At 48.5% G+C, this 15,342-nt stretch overlaps 6 protein-coding genes across 6 annotated transcripts, besides 19 other annotated features; 2 read left to right on the top strand and 4 right to left on the bottom strand.

Annotated features, from left to right (window-relative positions):
• The first annotated feature begins 759 nt into the window (after positions 1-759).
• Positions 760-4,221, top strand: PVX_116725 (hypothetical protein, conserved). The gene is made up of 13 exons (XM_001615589.1): positions 760-996; positions 1,167-1,208; positions 1,325-1,346; positions 1,469-1,495; positions 1,622-1,661; positions 1,828-1,890; positions 1,988-2,137; positions 2,356-2,368; positions 2,662-2,702; positions 2,804-2,959; positions 3,136-3,204; positions 3,380-3,416; positions 3,569-4,221. The coding sequence occupies exons 1-13, from the start codon at positions 894-896 to the stop codon at positions 3,595-3,597; spliced, it is 792 nt and encodes a 263-aa protein (XP_001615639.1). The 5' UTR covers positions 760-893; the 3' UTR covers positions 3,598-4,221.
• Positions 835-859: a microsatellite.
• Positions 1,264-1,285: a microsatellite.
• Positions 1,873-1,901: a microsatellite.
• Positions 2,242-2,273: a microsatellite.
• Positions 2,288-2,317: a microsatellite.
• On the bottom strand, positions 4,122-4,715 carry PVX_116720 (beta-hydroxyacyl-ACP dehydratase precursor, putative; the record flags this gene model as incomplete). Its single annotated transcript, XM_001615588.1, has 1 exon — positions 4,122-4,715. The coding sequence occupies one exon, from the start codon at positions 4,713-4,715 to the stop codon at positions 4,122-4,124; it is 594 nt and encodes a 197-aa protein (XP_001615638.1).
• Positions 4,716-5,145: 430 nt separating this feature from the next.
• On the bottom strand, positions 5,146-6,484 carry PVX_116715 (60S ribosomal protein L9, putative; the record flags this gene model as incomplete). The annotated part of the gene is made up of 2 exons (XM_001615587.1): positions 5,146-6,155; positions 6,439-6,484. 2 exons carry the CDS (start codon positions 6,482-6,484, stop codon positions 5,629-5,631), a joined length of 573 nt encoding a protein of 190 aa, XP_001615637.1. The 3' UTR covers positions 5,146-5,628.
• Positions 5,244-5,266: a microsatellite.
• Positions 5,681-5,701: a microsatellite.
• Positions 6,443-6,465: a microsatellite.
• Positions 6,485-8,644: 2,160 nt separating the features above from the next.
• PVX_116710 (vacuolar ATP synthase subunit G, putative) lies at positions 8,645-9,957 on the bottom strand. The gene is made up of 4 exons (XM_001615586.1): positions 9,644-9,957; positions 9,349-9,607; positions 9,044-9,144; positions 8,645-8,887 (listed from the first exon to the last, which is right to left on the bottom strand). The coding sequence occupies exons 2-4, from the start codon at positions 9,437-9,439 to the stop codon at positions 8,714-8,716; spliced, it is 366 nt and encodes a 121-aa protein (XP_001615636.1). The 5' UTR covers positions 9,440-9,607; positions 9,644-9,957; the 3' UTR covers positions 8,645-8,713.
• Positions 9,958-10,315: 358 nt separating this feature from the next.
• Positions 10,316-10,343: a microsatellite.
• A 674-nt stretch (positions 10,344-11,017) lies between these two features.
• PVX_116705 (N-acetyltransferase, putative) lies at positions 11,018-12,204 on the top strand (the record flags this gene model as incomplete). The annotated part of the gene is made up of 1 exon (XM_001615585.1): positions 11,018-12,204. The coding sequence occupies exon 1, from the start codon at positions 11,152-11,154 to the stop codon at positions 12,202-12,204; it is 1,053 nt and encodes a 350-aa protein (XP_001615635.1). The 5' UTR covers positions 11,018-11,151.
• Positions 11,172-11,200: a microsatellite.
• Positions 11,414-11,455: a microsatellite.
• A 167-nt stretch (positions 12,205-12,371) lies between the features above and the next one.
• Positions 12,372-13,750, bottom strand: PVX_116700 (60S ribosomal protein L23a, putative). The gene is made up of 3 exons (XM_001615584.1): positions 13,317-13,750; positions 12,906-13,151; positions 12,372-12,696 (listed from the first exon to the last, which is right to left on the bottom strand). Exons 1-3 carry the CDS (start codon positions 13,571-13,573, stop codon positions 12,612-12,614), a joined length of 588 nt encoding a protein of 195 aa, XP_001615634.1. The 5' UTR covers positions 13,574-13,750; the 3' UTR covers positions 12,372-12,611.
• Positions 12,401-12,426: a microsatellite.
• Positions 12,552-12,628: a microsatellite.
• Positions 13,119-13,201: a microsatellite.
• Positions 13,219-13,475: a microsatellite.
• Positions 13,751-13,886: 136 nt separating the features above from the next.
• Positions 13,887-14,014: a microsatellite.
• A 549-nt stretch (positions 14,015-14,563) lies between these two features.
• Positions 14,564-14,684: a microsatellite.
• A 478-nt stretch (positions 14,685-15,162) lies between these two features.
• Positions 15,163-15,188: a microsatellite.
• A 135-nt stretch (positions 15,189-15,323) lies between these two features.
• Positions 15,324-15,342: part of a microsatellite that runs on past the window's edge.

Genomic DNA, 15,342 nt, shown 5'->3' with positions numbered 1-15,342 from the left:
TGACAGTGCTTCGCCCATTTGGGTCGGGCCGCCCAAAAGACGGATGTGCGTATGCCAGTGTGTGTACCCCTCTCCGCGAATGTTCCCCGATGGTAGACCCAGGAGGGACGATGTTTTACCCCCACCGTACATCGTGCTGCATGTGCATTTAATCACGTTTGGTGTTTTTTTTTTTTTTTTTTTTTTTTTCTTCTCCCTTTTGCGCCACTCCATTTGCGACGTCCTTTTTGATTTCCCCCCTGTTGGGGCGTTTTGCCGAGGCGGCCAGTAAGCCCCCCACGCAGGCAAAAAGCTACTCACCATGTGAATAGCGCGTACTGCGGGGAGGATTTATACGGTGGGCACAGTTCGTTCCCCATTTCCCTTTTCCCTTTTTTAAAACGAATTAATTTCGAAAAGGTGGAGGGAGGAGCTCTCCACGTGGACCCCCCTCACACCTCCATCAAACAGAGGGTGACTCACTTGTGTAGGACAAAGAAAACGCACCAGGGGGTATTTTCCCTTCCATTTTGTGCTCATCAAATGGTTAAGTTTGCTCCGGTGAGGAGCCAAAGAATAGACCGCGGAAGGTGTACGTACAGGAGTGGTGACCCCACACGTATGCACATATATGCGCCTATGTGTGTAGGGAGGGAGCGAAGAAAGAGTTACAGGGTGGGCAGCCTCGAACAGGTAACCCCCCACGCGACGATTTGTTCAGCTTCGCAAAGTGTAGCGCCCACTCTGTTTCGCTCTACGTCAAACAGTTTGTTCCTTTTTAGGAAAACATCCCCCAGTTGTGCCTGCGCCAATTTTGTCTGCCCCAATTTCGTCTTCCCCAATTTCAACTTCAATTTTTTTTTTTGTTGGCCCCTTCGCGTGCTCTCAACCTGTTTGTCCTCCCTGTCACCACGATGAAGAGGCGCACGCAGGGGCTGCTCCTGGTTTACTTGCTCACCTTTTTGGAGGCGGCCTTTTGCCTGTCCCTGTTCAGCAAGAGCGCATTTCCGCGAGAGTGTAATCTGGGAAAGCGGGAAAATGGAAAAGTGGAAATAGCGAAATGTTGAAAGCATGGGGAAAGGGTTTTTTTCGCCCCAAGGCCAGCCCAACTTCCCCACCACCGTAGGAACATTTCCCTTAATGCTTCCCCTTTTTTCTCCCCCCCCCCCTTTGTAATTCCTCTCTAGTTACTAAATCTGTGGAGAGGCACCTGCGGGAGGATTACGGAGGTTTGGAAGTGTCTACCTACGAGGGGTGCCCCTCTACGTGCCGCACACCGTGTTAACATGCAAGCTGGGCACGCCAAAACACATTTTCACTTTACCCCTTCTTTGTGCCTAATTAGACAGGGACGTCCAAGTGTTTAGGTTCGCATAAAGAGGGTGACAAGGAGGGCAGCAAATGATGTTCACAACTTATATGTGCACCCTCTCCCCGATCCCCTTTTTTTTACCCTTCCCAACAAATCGATTTCTGACTGCCCTTTTAGGGAAATCATGCGGAATTACAAAAATGAGTAAGTCAGGAGTGAAAGAAAGAACCACCAAATTGGCGCATACCTATCGTGGCAACGGTTTATTATTATTTTATTATTATTTTATTATTATTTTATTTTATTTTTTTTTTTTTTTACCACATCCAGGGACACCCACTTGACCCCAGCGGAGGAAGAAGACTTAAAGGTGGCCCACAATTCACTTCCACAGCTCTGCACATGGGCATAAATGCGAAGCAGGCAGATGCACAATTTCGTAGTGCATTGTGTCGCTACCCGTTTAGTGGCCCATATAATTATTTTCCATGAGCAGAGCCTTCATCTGTAGGAATTTTTTTTTCCACTTCCTCCAGGCCGCAATGAAGAAGTACGCAGGGAGTAGGTTCATTCAGGAGTATGAAGCTTTGATGGACGATGTTAGTCTTTTTCGCGCTCCTTTTTGTGCGCCCCTTTTTTGCACATCCACTGCGTGTTTACTTCGTGTCCACTTCGTTTCCACTTCTTACCCCGCAGAACTCGAAGGACTCCCAAAAGGTGCTGGCCAAGTCGATGGTCAATTTGATAAAGCAGCAATTCGTTAAGCTGAAAGAGATTGAGGCCCAGTACGTTACGCCAAACTTCGATCAGTACAAACAGGTGGCGGAGATGAAGCCCCAGCTGCTGGTAACGGAGATGAATTTGTCTTTTGTTAAGCGCCTCGACTGCCGCTTTATGCGTGCATATGCATATGTCTACCGTTGGGTGCGTTCCGCGATGTTTTCTTTCCCCGCATACATGCACACTACACATGTATCTCCACTTGGAAAAACAAATATCATTTTTGGTTTATCGTCGTGGGTGTACTCCCACTGATGAATTCACCCCCTTTGTGAACTTCAAAGGATTTAAACGCAGGTATGGAGCGCGAATTCGAATGTGACGGAAGTGTGCGAACTTGCTAGAGAAGCGTAGTTTTTTTTTTCTTTTTTTCTTTTTAAAGAGAGTGGACACATGTCATGCTTAAAATGACTCATTTGTACATACCAACGTGGCATGATAAGTCGGGGGGCATCCCCATGGTGGAGTGTCGTGGGGCGCTCCTGACCATCTCAAGACGTTTAGCAAAAAGAACCTATTCAAATGGCTGCCCTGTGTGTACACCCCTTTTTGCGTATATTCATTTAATTTATTTTTTTCCCCCTTAACAGACACGCCCTGCAACACCGAAGCGGAGTGCAAAAAACTGGAGGTGATGAATAATTGCTTGGCCCTTTTGTGGACTTAGCCAAATGGTTGTTTCCCTTCGAATGGACACTTCAATTCACGGTGTCTTTCCTTCCTACCTCGCAGAATATGATGAACATCTGCACGTACGTTCGGGGAGGGGCAGACTTTGCCTACGACATTTTTTTGGTGACAACACACGTCGTAACTAGCATGATGGCCGTTCTGTGCGCCTGCATTTTTATTGGGCCCGTGCATGTTTGCGCTTTGAAGAATTTCCCGGTAAGGCGCGAAAAGAAGAAAAAAAAAAAAGAAGAAGCAAATGGCTGACTGTGCGAGGACCACTCACGTCATTGCTTTTTTTGGCAGCGCCTTTACAAAGTGATCCACTACTCATCCCTATTGAGCGCTCCTTTTTGGTTCCCCCCATTTATTCATCCCCTTCGCTCACCTCTCAGTACACGTGCAAACTGCCGTACCCCGTCTTTTCAACCCTGTTTATGGCCACTTCAGCTGTGTGGGAAGTGGTAATTGCTCACAATATGAAGGAGAGCCGTTCCGCTTCCTCTGCAAGCATGCGAGTTGGAGGAAATAAGCATGTTTGCGCGAATTGGGATAAAATGTAATTGTGAGCAATGATTAGTAGGACAAGCAGCTAGCTAGCTAGCTATTTTTTTTTTTTTTTTTTTTTTTTTTTTTCAGGTAAAAGCTGCAACGGCGTTGTGCAGGGTGTACGGTGGTAGGGAAAAAAAAAAAAAAAAAATACACATGCATATACATGTACATATCCATGCACACATACACGCGCAAACGAATCGGCTGGCGCGCTCGTCGGGACAACTTTCTTTGGAGATGCAACGGCCCATCCGTTCTTCCCCCCTTTCCGCGCAGATCTGTCAGTGATGTCCAAAATGGCCTGAAGGAGCCGGCTTCTACTGTGTCCCAGCTGCTACTCTGTCCCCGCTGCTCCCCCTCCCGTGTCTTTGATTCTTAAACGAATTCGATTAAAACAATTGTTCTACCTTTAACTGCCTCATCTTGCCAATGCGAAGGTCATTTCGGCAACCTTCAGAACGACGTGGCCGCCCACGTAGGCGCACCCCCGCAGTTTGGCGACCCCGAGGGTGGGCTTGAAGGAAATTTGCTCCACTTCCATTACGAGCGTGTCGCCTGAACGGTTCAGAAGAAAAAGTGGCGCGGTGTACGTGTAAATATCGCAGCTGCGGTTTTGCTGCGCGGGGACACAACCCAGAAAGTTCCATCCCCCGCAAGGTTTTACGAATAAAGGAATATTGCTGACTGGCGCGCCCTCAATGTTGCAACAGAACGGATGTGCACTTTGCACTTATCACTGCTTTGCTTTTTTTTTACGCGCAGTTATTCCCCAATTGCGATGCAGACAGGAGTTGCACACACACTTGTGTACATGCGCTCGCAAAGTGATTTAACCTGGAATGACTGGTTTCTTCCAGCGGACGCCGTCCACCCCAGCGAATAAAAATAAATTGTCCCTCCCACTATTTTCTTCATTTGTGAGACATAGTATCCCCCCCAGCTGGGCCAAGGCTTCTACTTGTAAAACGCCAGGCATAATTGCCTTGGCAGGGAAATGGCCATTGAAAAATTGTTCATTAGCGGAAACTTGTTTGAGGCCAATTATTTTTTTATTCCTTTCTACATGAATTACTTTGTCAACCAAGAGGAATGGGTACCTATGTGGAAGTACATTTTTTATTTCCTCAATGTTGATGGTGTTAGCAGTGTCGTATGACATGACAGACGAGATGTGTTTCCCACCGATTTCTTCATTTTTGTTTTCCACTGAGGATAGCTTTTCATTTAGATTTATCCCCCTTCCTTGGTCATATTTTTTCGCGCTTTCTCTTTTTTTGGGGGAAAACTCCACTCGGGGGGTTAAAAACTGGTACCCCTTGTGCTTCCCCAGGTCGAGGCATGATGTTCTTAATGCAACGGTTGCAAAGGGGGGTAGAAGGCCCAGGAGGCACAGGAGGCGCGGGAAGTATGCGCACTTCATCATGTCGTTCGACGTGGGGGGGAGTGAACAAATGGGGCAGCGCGGGGAGAGGTCTTTCCCGTTTGAAGCCCCCGTGTGTTTTGAGGTTTTTTTGCAGAAGTGGAGGTGAGCAGTTAAGCGGTGAGCAGTTAAGCGGTGAGCGGTAAGCCGTTATTCGGATAGGCGGTTGTAGCTTTATGCGATAATCCTGAGTGCTGCAACCTGTTGTGCGTCATTTTCCACCGCTGGGCAAAATTTACAACGCGCGTGCAAGAAGGACGACGGTCGTTCGGGGGGAAAATAAGAATGCGTGCCAGGGTTTCACAACGAGGGGGAGTTACATGCAAAAAAAAAAAAAATGCATGCGTTGGGGTTGCACAATGTGGAGCATTTTCCTTCTCCGCTTCTGAACCTCACCCCCTTGGCGCGTTCCTTTTGGGTGCCCAAATGGTACTTCACTTGGTACGCGCAACTGGTGGTGAAAAAAAAGTCTTTTTACAAGGAGGTAGTTATGCACAGAAGCGAAGCACCGCTGCTAACACCTCTTGGGGGTAGTACCCCCCCGTTGGAGGGAGTTGCCAAAAGGGAACCTCCTCAAACCTCCCGTGGTTACAACGCCGCACTGTTCGAAAAACCACCACTTCGCATTTTCGCATTTCCACGGCCGTGCCAGTTGGTCATCCTTTGACACACCCGCGGCGTACCGCTTTAGCTGAACATTTTTAAAATAAAAAATTGGAGTTTTACTTGGGGGTTAATTAAGTGGCAGGGTTAAAAGGGTAGCACGTGCACAGTGGCATAGGGGCATGCAAAGGTACAGCGTCACGAAGATGTACCCGCGGTGGTCGCGGCGAAGGCACTGGTCCGAACAGAAATCGTTGCCGCATGATGCGCGTACACTACACACGCCGCCCATGCGCGTGGAGAGCCGCCTCCCCTACTCGTCCTTCTCAACAGTAGTCACCTCCGAGACGTAAATTCCATCCAAAAATTTCCGAATATCTTTATTTCTACACAAAACGGATTGATGAATTAACGCTGCCGTGAGGGAGACATTCTCAATGTCAGCACCGCTGACGTAAATTTCATCCTTCACATTGGGGGACTTCTCAATGAGTACCCCTGGAAGGGCCTTTACAAAACGGACTCGTTTCTCTCCCAAGTAATTTCTAATTTCGATGGACTTGTTGTTATCTACGATATTTGAGTTAATTGGAAAGTGGGCATGTACGAGTCTCATTTTATAAAGGAACTTCTTGGTAACTCCTGTAAACATATTTTTCAAATGTGTGCAGACTGTTCGGATGCATGCCAGTCGGTCGGGGACTCCGAACCACATCACCACCTTGATGTACTTCTTCAGCTTGTTCAGGCGCACATCGATGGGCAGGTGTCGGAAGGACCTCTTCAGCGTTCCGTACTTTCCCGTCACGGTCACCTTCCTGGAGTTTATCGCCACTTGGACTGCAAGAGGGGGAGCGGTGAAGTTAGCGTAGGGAAGCGGTGGAGTGATTTTAGCGTAGGGGAAGCACTCATCTAAGCATCCGTACGTTCGCGTACGCATAAGGGGTATCCCTTCGCCAACTGTTCGCACGGGCGCCCGCGCGTTTGTAGCTACTTCGGAGGGATAGGGGAAGCTTCCTCATTTAACTTTTTCCCCCTGTTCGTGGTCCCCCCTAGGTACTCCTCCACCATGCGAATTTACTCTCCTCTCAATGGCTCATTTCGTTGGGGTCGCTCTCCTTACCTCCTTCGGGGATGATGACCTTCTGCGATGACACGATGGTTTTCATTTTGAAAAAGGGTATTCAAAAAAAAGGAAAAAAAGGGGGTTTCACAAGTTAGCAGCAGAGTAGCAGCAGAATAGCAGCAGAGTAGCAGCAGAATAGCAGCAGAGTAGCAGCAGAATAGCAGCAGAGTAGCAGCAGAATAGCAGCAGAGTAGCAGCAGAATAGCAGCAGAGTAGCAGCAGAATAGCAGCAGAGTAGCAGCAGAATAGCAGCAGAGTATCGGCTGGGTATCCGCGCGTTGTCAGCAGAACACGTCAGGGCTCCTCTCCGTTCGGTTTTCCTCTTCGCATACGGTTTGGAAACGCAATTGGTAACAACTTTCTCTTCTTCTGTTAATTTTTTCACTGCGGATTTTTTTTTTTTTTTTTTTTTTTCCCAAAATTGTCGCTTCTTTTTATTGGCAATTTTTCCCGCATTCGTTTTGCTAAAACGTTCGGCACATCGTACGCATTATTCCCCTTCGTGAATTAATTTTTTTTTTTTTTACGTTGCTGCACTTGGGTTGGGCGCGAAAAAAGAGCGCATTTCCTAGCGTCATAGGTAGGGGTACAAGATAGCCATATGAAGGAGGCACAAAAATATGGCACCCCAATCCTCATGTACATGAAAGCCGCGAGTTATTATTATCAACTCTTTTTCGGGGGGGCAATTTTTCTTTTCCCCTTAGTGCAAAATACGCCAAGGGAGAAGAGGTTCCCCGGTGCGAAGGTGGGCAGCAGGGCCCGCTCAACTTGCCCATGTGAGGTAAAGCACTGCTGCACTGGGAGTAGCAGCGCATGAACGCACTTGCTGGGGATACCACTGCCACTACTAGTAGCACTGCTACTATTAGTACCACTTCATATGCACAGTTTGGTAGCTGCGGCGGGGAAAAGGCGCAGATCGTCTCGCCTCACTGCTTCTCCGCCGCCAACCTCGGCCTGGAGGCAAGCCGGAAGGGGTAAACGCCACGCATTGTTCAGCGGCCGGTATACAGAGGCCCGCCTCCCAATGTAGTGAATTCCCCCTCATACTGCTACATATTTTATGTGCATTTTGCTAGCCCCCATTTTACGGAAAAAAAAAATACGCAAAGTTTTTCCTTATGTTTGTAAAAATGTTCGTGAGAGAAAATTCTTTTCATTTTTTTATGAACATTTTAGTTGTTACCTTTTTGTGAAGCCCGCATGGTTGCTTTTTTTTTTTTTTTTTCCTCTGGCAATGACCGCTTTCCTCCCCATGCGTCTGTTCGGCCATGCCCGCGAGGGGTATTCCCCATGTAAGAGTAACTGTGGATTTACCCACCCGTGGGAGCAGCGCAACAAGGGCAGTATATTTGCACGTAGGGGTCACCCACCTGGAGAGTTGCAAATGTTTCAACACGTGCGAACTGGTTGGCTAATTATTACCCATTTGTGCCTTCTCGGGAATGAGCAATTATTTTTATTTTATTTTTTTTTTTATTTTTTTTTGTTCCCACCCAGGAAAAGGCATACATCAGGGGGTGACGACAAAAAAAGGGAAAAAATTAACGTTCGTAAAAGGTGGGAAAAAAATGAACATTCATATTCGTAAAAGGTGGGAAAAAAATGAACATTCATATTCGTAAAAGGTGGGAAAAAAATGAACATTCATATTCGTAAAAGGTGGGAAAAAAATGAACATTCATATTCGTAAAAGGTGGGAAAAAAATGAACATTCATATTCGTAAAAGGTGGGAAAAAAATGAACATTCATATTCGTAAGAGGGGAAACAAAAAAAGGGGGCGAGGATTCCGCTGAACGAAGCGCAAATGCGCCGCTTACCCCGTTGCCGCGATTCGGGGCTGCACCAACATGTTTGTCCCCACGTGGGGGGGTGTTGAAAGGGCATCCTCCCCTCGCTCACTTGGGGTGCTCCGAAGAGCGGACGGTCACAACGGTTTATCTGCTTCGACGTTCCCAGTGACACACTACGCATTTGCAATTAATGCTGCTTAGTTCCATTTGGGTGAAACTCCAAAGGGGTGAGAGTACCCCCCCTGCAGCGGGGCTCTTCCCTTGGTCTTCCCATTTCAGGGCAAAGTGCTCACGCGGAGCAGGTACATAAGTACATACGTAAGTACACACATACGTACGTACGCTTATCCACTTGGGAGGGTGCTGCGCTGGTTCACCCCCATCCCGTGGGTGCTTCTCTGCTCGTAAGCACCTCCCCCTCCAATGGAGGTACAGACAGGTGGTGGCCAATTAGCGGGTCAGGGCTTGGCTACCCTAAAGCGACTTCTGGGTGCAGTCTGGAATGGTCAAATCCACGGTGAACACTTTATCAAACACAAATTGGGCCACTTGCTCTTTGTTCTTTTTAAAGAGCTCCTTGTACTTTTTTATTTCTTCCTTGGTGTTCTGCTCAATTAGGGTTACGGCTTCGTCTTCCGCGGTGGTTTTCTGGGGGGGTCAAACAGAAAGGCGTTATCACATCTATATATTAACGAACGTGCAAACGGGAGGGGAGGGGAAGAAAGTTACATCCGATGAGATACACATAGGCGCTGCCTCGTTGAAGGCATGTTCCACATGGGTGGGCCCCCCCGAGCAGATTACCTCCTTGTGCCCCTTGTTCAGGCGCTCCTTCTCCTTTGCCCGGAAAATCTTCAACTCTTCGGTGGCTGTCGTTTCGGCCTCTTTCAACATCTTGGCGCGCACTGAGGGGGTTGGCGGGGGAAAAAAAAAAAAAGGAGGCAATTAGTAATAACCACAATGGGGATGTAAATGACTAACAATTGGCACCTCAACCGTTGTGTGGAAAAAACGAAATGTTCAGCTGAGCTCTCTCACAAGTGAGTTGTTTGTCTGCCCGCTCAAACTTCACTGCCCATTCGACGCCATATGCCGATCTGTTGTCTCACCATCTTTGGCCTTTTTAATCACCAAGTCGGCTTCTTCCTCAGCCTTCAGCAGCTGCTGAATGAGCTGGTTGGACCCTTTGTTTTGTGCCATTTAAAGAGGGGGGAAAAAGTCAGGGGGTGGGAGGTTATCGAGGGGTATTTTTGGTGTATGCACTTAGGGGGGGCTTTCACTTGGGGGGAAGACCTCAAAGAAGGATATTTATGAGCTCGCCTATGGGTATGCCTATGGGTATGCCTATGGGTATGCCTATGGGTATGCCTATGGGTATGCCTATGGGTATGCCTATGGGTATGCCTATTCGTGTGCCTATGCGTATGCCTGTACGTATGCCCACATGCATATGTCTGTGCAAAGGGATGCCCCGTTTTTGGACTCGCCAAGCAGGTTCAACCTCTTCGCTGGTGCATTTCTCGCTTTCGGTCGTTGAGTGCGTGGGCGTTCAGCGCGGTGGACATTGCGCGGGGGGGGAGCGGTTAGGCGGTTAAGCGGTTAAGCGGTCAAAATGGCCAACTGGTCAAAATGGCCAAAGGATGCCGCGAAATGCTGCTATGCTGCTCAAAAGAGTTGAATCCCGGTAAGGCTCCCTAAATATACATTTTAAAATGTGCAAAGAATGGGAACTTTCTTCTTTTCCCACCTTGTAACTGTCACAGGAGTTCGCTTGCTTATATTACCCTTGCAGTTTCACGTTATTTGCTTCGAAGGGGGGAGACGCACAGTTTTTTTTTTTTTTTTTTTTTTTTTTTTCCCGCTGATACGTGGGGGCTGTGAAGAGGCGCTCCTCCTGCGACTGCCCTGGTGCGATTTGCTGCTTTGCTGTGGCGCATGCCGCTACGCTCGCGTGGGAGTGCTAAAGTGAACGCTACTGTTTGTTTTATGTGGGCGCACTTTAGCCTATGCGCGTGCGCGTGACCCGGTGCACGGGGGAGGCGTTTTCTCCGCCCTTGCCGAGCGGCCCCGCGGGATGTTCGCAGAGTATCCGTTTGGGGAGGAGTGGAAAAAGCGGGGAAAAAAAAAAAAGAAAAAATAAATAATAATAAAATGATGGCAAAATGATGACAAAATAATAGCATAATAATGATAAAAGAGTGCAGTGAAAATTGCCAGGGGGAAGTACCAACTGGAGCGCCCAAGTAGTATACCCAATTGGGAGGCATCTCCAGGCTGACCCCGGCAAAGGGACACACGGAGAAGTGCGCGTGGACGCACTCGGGCTGGCTCATCCACAGGGATGACGATGGTGATGTGCCCACATGAGTGCCGAGCGGGAATTTAATTTACTCTCCACGCCAAGTTGGCACTTTTGACGCGGTTATCTGCGCTCTGCCCATTTTATGGCATCCCCCCCTGTGTGTCCTACACCTTCTGGCTGATTAAGAGTTTACCCTCCGTTTTTCCATCCCCAAATGTGCCCCTTTCGAGTGGTCCCCCGTCTGGGTTATCTCCCCTTTAGTGGTTGCTCATCCTTCCCAGAGGTGAAGCCAAATTTGAAACGTGGCCCTTTCACACGTTTATGAAGCAGTTGGGCTTCTTTTTTTTTGACACCTAAGCGGGGTGAGTGGCATCTCCATCGATTGTCTTTTGCCCCAATAGAGGAAAGCGCAGCACCATTTTTTCTTTCCCATTTTACGTAGTTGCAGCTGGGAAGTGACGCCTGAGGGAGGGGTTGGGGGGAGGGAGAGTGAGGTCCACCTGTGGGCGATGGAATTTGTATTATTTTTTTTGGGGTCCCCGTGGATGGTATCCTTGAAAGGAGCTGACCAAACTGGGTAATTTTTTTTTCTTTTTTTTTTCCCCTCCACATGAACAATCAAAGCGAAGAGAAAGTTGCCCAGACGGATGTGGTCGGAACGGCAGCGGGGAAGTCCTCCAGAATTAGCAAAACCAGGAGGAGCATCCGCAAGAAGGGGTCTCGCCGGAGAAAGGACAAGGGACATGCAAAGCACAACAATGGAGAGCTAATCAGAGTGGTAAAAAATTGCAAGCAGAACGACAGCATCTTCGACTTTATCGATGGCAGTTTTAGGAGGTACTTTTTGGTGAAGCGGGGGGGTGGAGCGGGTCCACAAACGGGAGTGGGGCCAGGAGACCACGTAGACCACGCAGATCACGCAGATCACGCAGACCAAGGGAGGGCACCCCCCCCGTTTGTCTTCTTCCAATCCGTTAACGCCTTCGAACTGAAGAAGCGCCAAGCAGGCGAGGCCGTCTTCACAACGCTGCTTCGTATGACCAAGGCGAACATGGAGCGGCTCTACAACGAGAGTAACTTTTTAAATCGCGGATGGTCGGATGAGAAGAAGTGGAAGGAGCTACGCAGCGACAGGTGCAAATTGATACTGGGGTTTGTCCAGAAACATCAGCCTACTGAAGAAGAGACCCCATCGGAGGAGCACCCCCTGACTGAGTCTCTGCCCACGGGGAGCGAAGCTAATATGTCCTTCCTCCAAAGGTTACAACACAGCAAAGGGGAGAATGAAGGTAAGAAGGATGCGGATGATTACCTAGCCAACCTGGCCGAACACTCTCTGGTCTGCTTCGTGCACTACAGACTGACGGCAGATTACCCACCCAATGAACACACAACCATCTGCTACCTCTACGAAATTCAGATCGTGCCAGAGTTCACCAAGATGGGGATAGGCAAGCACCTCATCGGTATGCTGGAGGCTCTGTGCAAACGAATCAAAGTGCACAAAATCGTGTGCACCGTTTTGAAGAGCAATGTCAATGCGGTGTCGTTTTATAAGACCAAGTGTTCCTTCCAGGTGGACGAGAGCTCGCCGGATAACTTCGCGTCGGACGACTCGGAGGAGTGCGAGTACGAGATATTGAAGCGGGAAGTAAGCAGCTAGGGAGGGAGGCGGCCATGTGGTGTTACCCACCCACGCGGTGTTACCCCCATTTGATAGGAGTTAACGCCACGCCGCTTCAAAATGGCCGCTTCTTTTTTTTTTTTTTTTTTTTTTTTAAATTCGACGTTTTTTTCTCCTCTTGGACAGTTTTTCGTTTTTTTTTTTTTAAAAAATTGTGGATGAATTTCGCAAGGCAAGTGCGAAAAGGGACGTAAATGTTCCACCGGGCGACTCCCCCCAAGGGGGTGAGCGGCACCGCCGGCGTAATGCGATCAACCCACGTGTCGCGCCATCGCTCATGCATACGCGCACATTGCACACAAGCCGATAGGCCGATAAGCCGATAGGCCAGTAAGCCAATAAGCCGATAAGCACTTATTCCCCCTGGGGAGAGGAAACTTCCTTCATTATAGAATTCCTATCTTGTTGGCTACCTCCAACGCGTCGTGGTCCTTGGACAGGCGCACGTATGCCTTCTTGTCTCCGTTGAGTCTGCAGGGGGGGGCGGCGCAAGTGAGCAAAGGGGTGTGTGCAAGGTTACGCATACGCGCACGTATGTGCGAGTGTAAGTATGTAGAGGCGTGCACCCGCAGGGGTGCCTTCCCCAATGCAAAGGGGGTTTCTCCCCACTATCTCTATCACTCTCTTCCTCCCTCTCCCTCTCACTATCACTATCACTTGCTCCCTCTCCGATAACCCACCTGTTCAGCACGTTGACCTTCTCGCAGCTTATGCCGAAGAGGTTCTTCACGGACTTGGTGATCTTCTTCTTGTCCGCCCTCTTGTCGCAAATAAAAACGAGGGTGTTGATTTCCTCAATCTTCTTCATGGCCTTTTCGGACGTCAGGGGGTATTTCAAAATGCCATACTTGTCCAGCGTCTTTTTGTAGCACGATTTGATGACTTTGGGGCACTTTGGGTTTTTGGGCAACTTCAGGGTTTTGGGTCTGCAAGGGGGGGAGCGGCGAAATGGGGGTAGCAGAGAAATGTGGGTGGTGACTACATGTGGGTAGCGGCAACATGTAGGGTGACATCTCCAACGGGGCATGAACGGACGCGGGGCGTCAGTCACCCCTTCGCCAGGCTACAAACTGATACGGCACCCCACTTACCGCTTAAACTTGATGGAGGTGGTGATTTTCTTCTTCTTCTTGGACTCCTCTGCGGCGGCCTTCTTCACCTGCTGGTTCTTTCCGCCCACCTGCTTGCCCAGGCTCTTCTTAACCTTCCCCTTGTACAGCTGCTTCTTCTCCTTGTCGGCTCCTTTCTTCTTGCCCAGCTTGTCATTGCCGCTGGCTGCTGCCTTGGGGTTGCCCTTTACATTCTTGGCGTTCTTTTTGTTTTTACTATCCTGTTTTTTTTTATCCATGGCGGTTTCTGCGAAGGGGGGGAAGAAGTTACAACGTGGGTATGCAGAGTCCTTCCGGGGGGACTTCCCCTGGATGATCCGCGGGTATATCTACACGTTGGTGGGCACACGGGCGGCATCACCACTCCAGTGTTGAAGCGTTGGAGAAGCTGTTTTGTCACCCCACTCTGCCGCTCCATTTTTACTTTTATCCTTAGCCCCCTCAACCATTTTGGCGATGCTAGATGAAAAGAAAAAAAAAAAAAAAAAAATTCGAGTTTTTTTTTCTCCGCTAAATGAATGGAAGCCTCTCTTTGGGATGAACTTTTTTTTTTTAACTTTTTTATAAAAAAAAAAAAAAAATTCTTTCGGAGGAGAAAGTATCGCTTGCGCGTATGCATACAATTGTGAAGATTTAATTTCTTCACGTGTACATACATGTACTAGTTAGTTGCTCCTTTGAGAAAAGCTTTTTCCTCTTTGCGCGCGGTCGTTGAACGTAATATTTTCGCGCCAACCGTGTGGGGTGAAGGGGAAGAAGCGGGGACGATCCGATCGGGTTAGCCCACCCTATCGACACGGGAAGGAAGAAGTGCTATACTTTCCGTTTTACCCCTGCAGAGGGATCGCCTAGCAGTGCGCGCTTAAACCATACGCAGGTAATTAATTTGTTCATAAAAGAGCGCTTATATGTACGTAGGTAAGTGTATGGTGGGATGCCCAACCCTCGGACACTCTCCCCTCAGTGGTGCGAATTAACCAAGGGGCGGTGCGCAATAGATTTTACGCGCACAAAAGTGGTACGCCGCCCCTACATAGAGGTTTATATGCTTCTCCTTTTTTCGCGAAACTTGTGCCGAGGTGGCGACCGCGCTTAAGAAGAGCAAATGGAATTGGGTCAGTTGCAATGTCGGCTACATGTCACAAAAAAGAAAAAAAAAAAAAAAAAAAACAGTCAACGTATGCAAAAAAGCATACCATGCAGGGGTACGCTTGGAAATCGTGGCGCCCCCCGGTTTGCCCCCTTTCCCTTCACCCGGAAATGTACCATTTGGTGATGACACGGTTAGCGGCGGAGTAAGTTGTTCCTTCTTCGCGCTGTTTTTGCGCGTTTTACATTTTTGTCGTGTTTTTTTTAAAAATTTGCGTTTTTTTCCTATGTATGGCTGTTTTGCTTTGTTTTACTTTTTTTTTTTTTTTTTTTTTTTTGGAGCTAGCCAAAACTGGTTGGTGGAGGGGTTTTGCCGCGAACAACGGGGACGAACAAATCCGGCGTCGCGCAAAACGTGGCCACATGAAAGGCACGCCCACCAGGCTGAGTAGGTTTCGTTTGGCCCATCCGAAAAGGGGAGTTACCGCGATGTGCGCCCAGATAGATACATACCTACGTATGTATGTACGTATATACGTATGTATGTGACTACACCGGGATGTCGTATGCCACTGATTTCCTCGTGAGCTGTGTTCATTTTTTTTTTTTTTTTTTTTTTTTTTTTTTTCTTCCCCTGCGAACTTGCCTTTCTCCTCCCTTTGGCGCAGTTTGTTTGTTCCTTTTTTTTTTTTTTTTTTAATGTGACATACCAAACCAGCGTGACACATTTCGATGATCGAATGCGGGAAAGGAGAACATATTAACAACTAATGGCACACTCCCCCGTGGGTGGAAAATTTCTAAAGCTCTGCTCATCTGTTGAGTGAGCGAGGCTGGCGTGACCCAAGCAGATCGTGAACGAAGCTGAGGTGACCGAATTTTTCTGCACAACTGTTTGCAATTCTGCGGAGTCGCCAAA

Source organism: Plasmodium vivax, chromosome 12 (genome assembly GCF_000002415.2).
Source record: "Plasmodium vivax chromosome 12, whole genome shotgun sequence".
In the NCBI taxonomy this organism is placed as follows: Eukaryota; Apicomplexa; class Aconoidasida; order Haemosporida; family Plasmodiidae; genus Plasmodium; species Plasmodium vivax.
Note: the sequence above shows the minus strand (reverse complement) of the source record. Positions and strands in the feature narration are given on the sequence as shown.

Excerpts from the sequence above, each read along its gene's own strand:
- PVX_116725 (XM_001615589.1), top strand. The coding sequence starts at position 894 with ATGAAGAGGCGCACGCAGGGGCTGCTCCTGGTTTACTTGCTCACCTTT. Across the intron at positions 1,209-1,324 it reads CCTGCGGGAGGATTACGGAG|ACAGGGACGTCCAAGTGTTT; the intron begins GTTTGGAAGTGT and ends GTGCCTAATTAG. Across the intron at positions 1,662-1,827 it reads CGGAGGAAGAAGACTTAAAG|GCCGCAATGAAGAAGTACGC; the intron begins GTGGCCCACAAT and ends CACTTCCTCCAG.
- PVX_116710 (XM_001615586.1), bottom strand. The coding sequence starts at position 9,439 with ATGGCACAAAACAAAGGGTCCAACCAGCTCATTCAGCAGCTGCTGAAG. Across the intron at positions 9,145-9,348 it reads GATTAAAAAGGCCAAAGATG|TGCGCGCCAAGATGTTGAAA; the intron begins GTGAGACAACAG and ends CAACCCCCTCAG. Across the intron at positions 8,888-9,043 it reads TGAACAAGGGGCACAAGGAG|AAAACCACCGCGGAAGACGA; the intron begins GTAATCTGCTCG and ends TGACCCCCCCAG.
- PVX_116700 (XM_001615584.1), bottom strand. The coding sequence starts at position 13,573 with ATGGATAAAAAAAAACAGGATAGTAAAAACAAAAAGAACGCCAAGAAT. Across the intron at positions 13,152-13,316 it reads ACCTCCATCAAGTTTAAGCG|ACCCAAAACCCTGAAGTTGC; the intron begins GTAAGTGGGGTG and ends CCCCCCTTGCAG. Across the intron at positions 12,697-12,905 it reads AAGGTCAACGTGCTGAACAG|ACTCAACGGAGACAAGAAGG; the intron begins GTGGGTTATCGG and ends CCCCCCCTGCAG.